The sequence below is a fragment of the Homarus americanus genome, unplaced genomic scaffold (genome assembly GCF_018991925.1).
Source record: "Homarus americanus isolate GMGI-L3 unplaced genomic scaffold, GMGI_Hamer_2.0 scaffold23578, whole genome shotgun sequence".
In the NCBI taxonomy this organism is placed as follows: Eukaryota; Metazoa; Arthropoda; class Malacostraca; order Decapoda; family Nephropidae; genus Homarus; species Homarus americanus.
In genome coordinates this window covers 3,655,180-3,663,996 of record NW_024733231.1, presented here as the reverse complement: position 1 = coordinate 3,663,996, position 8,817 = coordinate 3,655,180, and the positions used below count along the sequence as shown (strand labels likewise).

At 38.2% G+C, this 8,817-nt stretch overlaps 1 protein-coding gene across 4 annotated transcripts; it reads right to left on the bottom strand.

The window, feature by feature from the left end:
- Positions 1–589: 589 nt before the first annotated feature.
- LOC121869549 lies at positions 590–8,807 on the bottom strand. 4 transcript variants are annotated; one of them, XM_042370935.1, is made up of 6 exons: positions 8,769–8,807; positions 6,711–7,112; positions 3,884–4,132; positions 3,695–3,847; positions 3,282–3,458; positions 590–2,309 (listed from the first exon to the last, which is right to left on the bottom strand). In XM_042370935.1, exons 2-6 carry the CDS (start codon positions 7,072–7,074, stop codon positions 2,080–2,082), a joined length of 1,173 nt encoding a protein of 390 aa, XP_042226869.1. In that variant the 5' UTR covers positions 7,075–7,112; positions 8,769–8,807; the 3' UTR covers positions 590–2,079. The 4 variants fall into 4 exon arrangements, with proteins under 4 accessions (XP_042226869.1, XP_042226866.1, XP_042226867.1 ...); XM_042370932.1 differs by lacking the exon at positions 8,769–8,807 and adding an exon at positions 7,729–7,796; XM_042370933.1 differs by lacking the exon at positions 8,769–8,807 and adding an exon at positions 7,718–7,759.
- Positions 8,808–8,817: the final 10 nt, after the last annotated feature.

The window sequence follows — 8,817 nt, the reverse complement described above, 5'->3', positions numbered from 1 at the left end:
ACTATACATTGAATACACACAGTACAGTATATGTATTATGACCCATTGTAAAAGTTAACGACCCCAGAAGCATTATGAACTAGAATGAATAACTCTTATGCTTTTTAATAATTTCAAAAGCAATTACTACGTGTTCTGTTTTATGATGCAATGTTGTCACCGACCCTCATAGAAATGAACGGTTGTATTATTGTATTTTGCCGGGTTTTGTGGAAATTTGATGTATTTTTATTGTTATTTATGTCTGTAGTTGATTATATTCTACATAAATACTCTGTATATTTATTCATGTTTTATAATTTTTCACATTTTTTTTCACTTTCATTTTATGTTATAATTTTCACCGTTTATCAGCTTTTTCTCTTCGTTTAATGGTGCTTAAGCTTTACATGATCTAAGCTTTAAATCTACCATATATCAGCTTTAAATTATGTATACCTCGACTGTTTTAACTGCAACAGTCGGCTTCTCACCTGTTATTGGGGTATACTGTACACTATATTGTTGTATACTGTACACTATAGAGGTACTGTATACTGTACTGTACAAAATATAAACAATTAAACACCTGGGAAATAAAACCATAGTAAAAATATCAAACCAAATAAGTTTATCTGCACATTACTAAATAGTACTGCATTACATAATTCTGAAAACTAAAATACCTTAAAAATATATTATATTATTAACTATAGAAGTTATTAATGTCTTGTTGTCAAATAGTGGGTGTTATCTGAGGTGTTGCTGTAATGACCTACGGGGAAACACTTTATTGACATCAAAGTCACATGTTAAAAATCACTAGTGTGTTTTAACCTGTTGAGAATAATGTTAATTTTATGGATTTTTCTCGGTTATGGATGTGTTTCGTGAGCAGGAACCCCGAGATTAATGTTAATATGAAGTACAGGTCGTGTTTTGATGTACTATGGGGTACAGAGTGTGCAGTAACGTGCGCCATAAAGGATGTGTTGTACAGGGTGTGGAGTAACGTGCGCCATAAAGGATGTATGTTGTACAAGGTGTGGAGTAACGTGCGCCATAAAGGATGTATGTTGTACAAGGTGTGGAGTAATGTGCGCCATAATGGATGTGTGTTGTACAGGGTGTGTCATAACTTTGTACAACTTGAATGCTAGATTAAACAGGGTGTCTTGTGGGTAAATTAAAAAAAAAATATCACCCCATACAAACTATCATTCATGGTACACGACTTATGCCACACCCTGTACAGTGCCACATACCACCAGAAAATATATAAAAGGACAACATACTCATACAATATTAAACAAATATATAGACACTCATTTTGACAACAATATATCATGGTATTTGAACACAGGATGGTACTCTGTTTACTCTTGTGTAAGACTTGGCATTATATTATCAGTTGCAGATGATAGACACGATATACCGGTATTTACTGTCTACAGGAACAGGATATACCGGTATTTACTGTCTACATGAACAGGATATATTTATTATAGTACATTAAGATATGTTACAGTATATTTATGATTATATATCGAAAATTTATTAATATGTTTAACTTGTGCATGTGATAGCTTCCTAAAAATATATCTATTTTTGTGTGAATTTGGGGAAAACTTTCAGTACTACTATAGTTAACGTCCACGTAAAATATCCGTCTTATTTTGTATTACCACCATGTTAATGCTTCCACTCTATAGCACTGTTTGTATATTGTTAAATTACCTTATTTTTACTCCTAATGATAATTTTAAGTTAGTGGGAAGGTAATTTTACCCAATGAAATAAGAGTTTTTTAGTACGTGGGGAAGGGAAATATTTTAACCAACCAAAAAATAATAGTCGTGTAATCTTTTGTTTGTTTTTTATGGTCTGATAACATTAAATGTGACAGTATGTATCTAATATCCTTGTGTATTAGAATTAATTTTTAAGAAAAGCTTTACATTTTGACTAATATACTTGACAAATTCTTTACATATTGATGAATAATGACAAATATTAATCACAAGGAAATAACTGTAAAGGACCCTCAAGAATATTCAGTGTACAGTATAGTCTTGCTCCGATCCCTAGGCCCCAGTAGAGTTATTCGTTTACTGGCGACTCTCGGAACTCGCAAATAAATGGGAACTTTGCACCGCAGAAGTAGTTTTTGCCGCGGTAACCTGACCATTTGTCGAGGTGCATGCACTTTTGACTGGGGTTCTTGCTGGGTTGGCCGGGTTTCCATTCATTCTTGGCAACTTCCCTGCCTGAGAGCCAATCCCATGACCTCTTGCCTGTGGTGACCCGCGCTCCTACCCAAAAGGTGTCGGCTGTAAGTGAAAGGAAGTGACTTTAATATAACTTAGGTGGAGTCTTGAATGAATGAATAAATAAAAATATTAAACCATGGGAGAAAAAAAATAAGGATTAGCCATAACAAAATTTATAAACATCAGTCAATGGGGAGGGAAGGAGGAAGGAAGAGGGGTACCTTAGTAGCCAACTCCCACATAACATCTGGGAGATTTAAATAAACAATAAATCATTCTAATTATCTTTACTTATTAAAATTAAAATGATGAAAATTGTGAATGTTTTAGAAATCTATTTAACATTACATCCACTAACAGGATAGAAGCTACACCAGGTTGAAGAGGATAGGATGACGGCTGTTCCTGGTCGACTTGTATAAAGAGGTAAGGGCAGTGAAAACAACCTCAGAGAGTTAGAGTACTATATAGAGGATCAAAAGGTTAGTGTATAAAGGATCAAGTATTATAAGCTCAGTTGAAAAGTTTGTTAGTATAGTATTATGGAGGATCAAGTATTCTAAACTTGGTAGTAAAGGTTAAGTACTGTATGAAGGCTCAAGTATTCTAAGCTTGGTATAAAAGGTTAAGTACTGTATGAAGGCTCAAGTATTCTAAACTTGGTAGTAAAGGTTAAGTACTGTATGAAGGCTCAAGTATTCTAAGCTTGGTAGAAAAGGTTAAGTACTGTATGAAGGCTCAAGTATTCTAAGTTTGGTATAAAAGGTTAAGTACTGTATGAAGGCTCGAGTGTTCTAAGCTTGGTAGAAAAGGTAAGTACAGTACTGTATGAAGGCTCGAGTGTTCTAAGCTTGGTAGAAAAGGTAAGTACAGTACTGTATGAAGGGTCAAGTATTCTAAGCTTGGTAGAAAAGGTTAGTAATTGATGATTCATATGGCTGTTACAATGTAATCTTTCACACTATTGCTACAAAATCCTGTAAAGAAATGCATTATACATTCCTGAGACATTACACAAGAGGAAGTACTCACAGTATTCCCGTGTGATGTACTCCTGAAGTTGCGACAGTCGCCAGGGGGCAGCCAATCCTCCACCGTAATTCTGGCAGATAGCGTGAGCACCTCCCCAAGACCTCCAGTCCGCTTTATTATTGAAGATTATGTAGCAGCTCTCGGCTTCCAGTCTGAATGGCACTGGACATGATGTGGCTAATGGCCACAAAGTTTAATATTAGGTGGATTATTAGGACAGTTTGTTGTTGTTTGGTTCTAGTTAAGGAAGGAGATCGTTTCTTATACTAAATCACTAACACCCTATTTTTTTTACATGTTTTCTTGACTTATGATAATAATAACTACGCTACAACAACTAATAGGGTCTTTAATTGCATCGTTAGGCTTGTATAACTACACTAATCTATCAACAAGAGGACAACAATACTTACGAACAGGTGGTAAAGTATAAGGCACTTCAGTAGTAGACGTAGTTGTAGTAGTAGTAGTAGTAGTAGTTAGTTTTGTGGTAAGATCATCATTATCATCACCATCATCACCTTCACCATCATCACCTTCACTATCATCACCTTCACCATCATCACCTTCACCATCATCACCACCACCATCATCACCTTCACCACCACCATCATCACCTTCACCACCACCATCATCATCATCATCACCACCATCCTCACCAAGCCCTATTGTAGAATTATCCGTTCCTCCGGTTGGCTTAGGAGAGAAAGGTGATATAGAATTCCACCAATTAGCGAGGAGATCCAGGGGTTCCTCATAGTCAGTGTCTTCCTCATAGTCAGTGTCGTTGTAGTCGAAGAAGGGGTCGATAGTGGTGGTGATAGTGAGGTTGGTTATAGGTTCTAGGATATCTGTAATAGACAAGAGAGAGAGATAGATACATAGATAAGTGCATACATACATAAATACATAACAAGTAGATACTGTATATAGATAAGTAGATACTGTAGTTAAATCGATAAGTAGATAGATGTATACATGGATATATAAATTAGATAGTTTTTTGTATTTTTAACTAATTGATACTTACATACATACATACATACAGTACATAGATGGATAAATTAATTCTGAAATTGATACATAGATAGTTGATACATACAGGTAAATACATACATACATAATACTGTATTTCAAACTAACGTAATTATTTTTTTTTAATCAAGCGGTATATCTCTAAGTAATTAAACATAATAATAACTTTACATTAAAAAAAATCCGTTTCCATACGTGATGCTGGGTATACGATTAATTGATTGATTGATAGATAGAGAGATAAGTTGACAAAGATAGATAGATAGGTTGACTGATAGCAGGGCCGGATTCAGGAGTGGGCAAAGTGGGCAGCTGCCCAGGGGCCTCCACATATTACAATATGTTCTAATTTCCTCAATATACAGTAACTGCATATGGCTTCAAAATTCTCCAATGAAGTGTTCAAATTTCAAAATTTTCCCGGGGGGCTTACAGCGCCCCCCGGAACTCCCAGATGTTTAGGCTGCTTCACTCGCCACCCCACCCTCTTGGGTAGTTATAATGAGGGGGGCCTCCACAAAGATGCTGCCCATGGGCCTCCACAGGTCTAAATCCGGCACTGACTGATAGATAAGGGAGTTTAATAGCTAGAATAGTTAGGATGGGTTACGTTACGTTGCTTATAGATAATGTTTAGATAGACGAAAGACCCTAACATACAGAGGCAAATGAGGATGACCTTTACAAACACAGAACCACATATTTTTAATTCTGATTTTTATTATAATAACATGCACACTACTACCCCCACCCACACCCACATAACTACTACCAGATGTGTGGGTGTAACGCGACGTAGCTGAACTGACGTCATGCAATACTCGTGAACAGGGTGTCTTGGGGAAAATGTATACACACTACATTGCATTATACAAACTATCATGTATATCGTGTGTATGTTCGTATTACAACATCAACATTGTCCTTTCTTGTAGATGTATGAAGTCTCTTGCAAAAAAGGACAATGTTTAATAAATACACGAAAGTCGGTAAAGTAGGATTTTTTTTTTGGAGACATCCTGTACAGTTGATGTTTTTATTCGCCTAACGAGAAAGAGATGTATATTTTGTTATAATCTTTAATTGTTGATAAATATTGTGATTATTTTATCTACTATTACGAGTTTAATGGCATCAGCTGTTGGTGGAAGAGTCGGTTGTCACGGATATTTGCACCCTGTTACCCCCTTCCCATCCTCACTCATTTTTTATATACCCGATCCCTCAAAAGATATATTCTGTAACACAAACATCAAGGGACTCTGTAAACACAAACATCAAGGGACTCTGTAAACACAAACATCAAGGGACTCTGTAAACACCAACATCAAGGGACTCTGTAAACACAAACATCAAGGGACTCTGTAACACAAACATTAAGGGACTCTGTAAACACAAACATCAAGGGACTCTGTAAACACAAACATCAAGGGACTCTGTAAACACAAACATCAAGGGACTCTCTGTAAACACAAACATCAAGGGACTCTGTGGGACACAAACATCAAGGGACTCTGTAAACACAAACATCAAGGGACTCTGTAAACACAAACATCAAGGGAGGGACTCTGTAAACACAAACATCAAGGGACTCTGTAAACACAAACATCAAAGGGACTCATCAAGGGACTCTGTAAACACAAACATCAAGGGACTCTGTAAACACAAACATCAAGGGACTCTGTAAACACAAACATCAAGGGACTCTGTAAACACAAACATCAAGGGACTCTGTAAACACAAACATCAAGGGACTCTGTAAACACAAACATCAAGGGACTCTGTAAACACAAACATCAAGGGACTCTGTAAACACAAACATCAAGGGACTCTGTAAACACAAACATCAAGGGACTCTGTAAACACAAACATCAAGGGACTCTGTAAACACAAACATCAAGGGACTCTGTAAACACAAACATCAAGGGACTCTGTAAACACAAACATCAAGGGACTCTGTAAACACAAACATCAAGGGACTCTGTAAACACAAACATCAAGGGACTCTGTAAACACAAACATCAAGGGACTCTGTAAACACAAACATCAAGGGACTCTGTAAACACAAACATCAAGGGACTCTGTAAACACAAACATCAAGGGACTCTGTAAACACAAACATCACACAAGGGACCTGTAAACACAAACATCAAGGACTCTGTAAACACAAACATCAAGGGACTCTGTAAACACAAACATCAAGGGACTCTGTAAACACAAACATCAAGGGACTCTGTAAACACAAACATCAAGGGACTCTGTAAACACAAACATCAAGGGACTCTGTAAACACAAACATTAAAAAATTCTGATTAAATTTACCAATAAATACTACTGAATATTCTATAAACACTATTGAATCCTATTAAGTTATAAAACAAAAAATATAAATACCATTGATCTCATTTTCGGTCTTATCCTCTGGGAGCTGTGTATCGTTTTGAGTCAAATTGTCGACACCATCACCAACACCACCTTCACCACCATCTTCACCAACACCACCTTCACCACCATCTTCACCATCACCACAAGCACAAACACCACCACTGTCACCACTAGGCTTACACGTATTCGTCACCTCTTGCTTTAATTCGCGTATTTCATTACTTAACATAACCAGTAGTTCTTTCATGGCTACTAGAACATCGGTCATGACGCAGAGATTCTTATCGTCTGTGTTTTCGTTAGCTGTGGCAGGTAGGAACCCAGCCACGAGCCAGGACACCAGCAGTAGTAAAGCTGAGTTCTTCATGGTCATCTTCAGAAGTGATCCACCAGAGTCGACTCTTCAGGATTCTTAAAAAAAATCGTATGAGAGTTGTTTATCGTAAGTGAAGATTTTAACTATATACGTTCAGTTAATTCCATTCAGGAGACAAAATTAACACCGAGACTCCACTTCAACTAGATACCTTCACTTTACATATGAGTTAGGAGACAAAATTAACACTGAGACTCTACCTTAACTAGAGCCTTTACTTAACACACCAGTTAGGAGACAAAATTAACACTGAGACTCTACCTTAACTAGAGCCTTTACTTAACACACCAGTTAGGAGACAAAATTAACACTGAGACTCTACCTTAACTAGATACCTTCACTTAACACACCAGTTAGGAGACAAAATTACAGTAGCCTACATACCACCTTAATTGGCACTAAGAGGACGTATAATGAATAAGTGTATTATTTCGTCATCACTTACGAGAAATAATTACCACGATTGTTTATAAATCCAGTTTTGAGAATTTCACAACCGACTGAAAATGTTAACACAATTTTGAACCTACACTGAGAGTACAGTACGTGTCTATCAGGAAGTATCTGCTATAGAAATATTTCCTTCTGTCCAAATACAAAAAAAAGTGATTAATCTTAAGTTTTATTAATATTTAATAACTTGGGTTTAACCTCTCCCGAACGCAAGCTTCTACTACGCTGTCTGAACTGGCAGTGAGTCGCCCTGTCATGGTGTACAGTGTCACCCTCCCAGTAAGATGTGTGTGTGTAACCCTACACTCCCTCTTCCCCCCCCCCCCACTCCTGTTTTTCTAACTGTGTGTGTGTGGGGAGGGGGGGGAGATGACAGATGGTCAGAGTGTGTGGTCTGGGTACACTCCCTAAAAGCTGTCCTCCTTATGGTAATTGTCCGTAAACAGTGTGTACTTGTTAATGTTGTTGTTTACGTGTCTTAAAAATATCATTGGTCTTCAATTTTCTTTATGCTTAACTTTTATCCTCTTCGCCACTGATCGGCTCGTTCACCGCTTGGGCGATCGGTCACGTCTCCGTTACGCTCTGTTGGGCAGGTACTGGGCATGTACTGGCTCCTGAATGTACCTAAACCTGCTCCACTGTTGGTCAAGTCTGGTCTTGAGACAGCTCACACTCGGCGCCGTCACAACACTCTCTGGTAGATTGTTCCAAGAGTTCACAACTCTCACTCCGAAAAAGTTTGCCCTCACAGTTTTCTGGACTTGCGCCTTCTTCAACCTTGAGCTGTGACCCCTTGTGGGGCAAGCGTCCGCCAGCTCCAGGTGAGGACACTCGACTAAGTAATGTCCTCCGAGGTGTTATTAGACTTCTAATAAGTTACCCTTTGCCCGCCTATTGTATAAACTAGACAACTGCAGGCGTTCTTATCTCTCTGGGTAACAGGTGCTGTAGTGCAGGCATCAGTCTGGTGGTCCTTTGGACATATCTCGGGGACCAGACGGGGTGACAGTACAGTCCTCCAAACGGGGAAGCACCTCACTTTTTAGGGGCATTACGAGAGTCGGACCGTTAAGGAATGTGTACGCCGTTTTTAGAAAGTGTCCCCTATATACACAAGACAGTATTAAGACCTCGAGCGGGTGGGGGTGTAATGTACACGCCCAACACTATAGATAAATATGTAACAGTAATTTGCGTTATATACAAATACGCCTCACACTTCCACCATCACCTACACAACACTCCCTCCCTCCGTCAGACGTGGTGTAGTAGGGACGGGGCCGT

Excerpts from the sequence above, each read along its gene's own strand:
- LOC121869549 (XM_042370935.1), bottom strand. The coding sequence starts at position 7,074 with ATGACCATGAAGAACTCAGCTTTACTACTGCTGGTGTCCTGGCTCGTG. Across the intron at positions 3,848-3,883 it reads TGAAGGTGATGATGGTGGTG|GTGATGATGGTGAAGGTGAT; the intron begins GTGAAGGTGATG and ends ATGATGGTGAAG. Across the intron at positions 3,459-3,694 it reads TTATACTTTACCACCTGTTC|CCACATCATGTCCAGTGCCA; the intron begins GTAAGTATTGTT and ends TGTGGCCATTAG.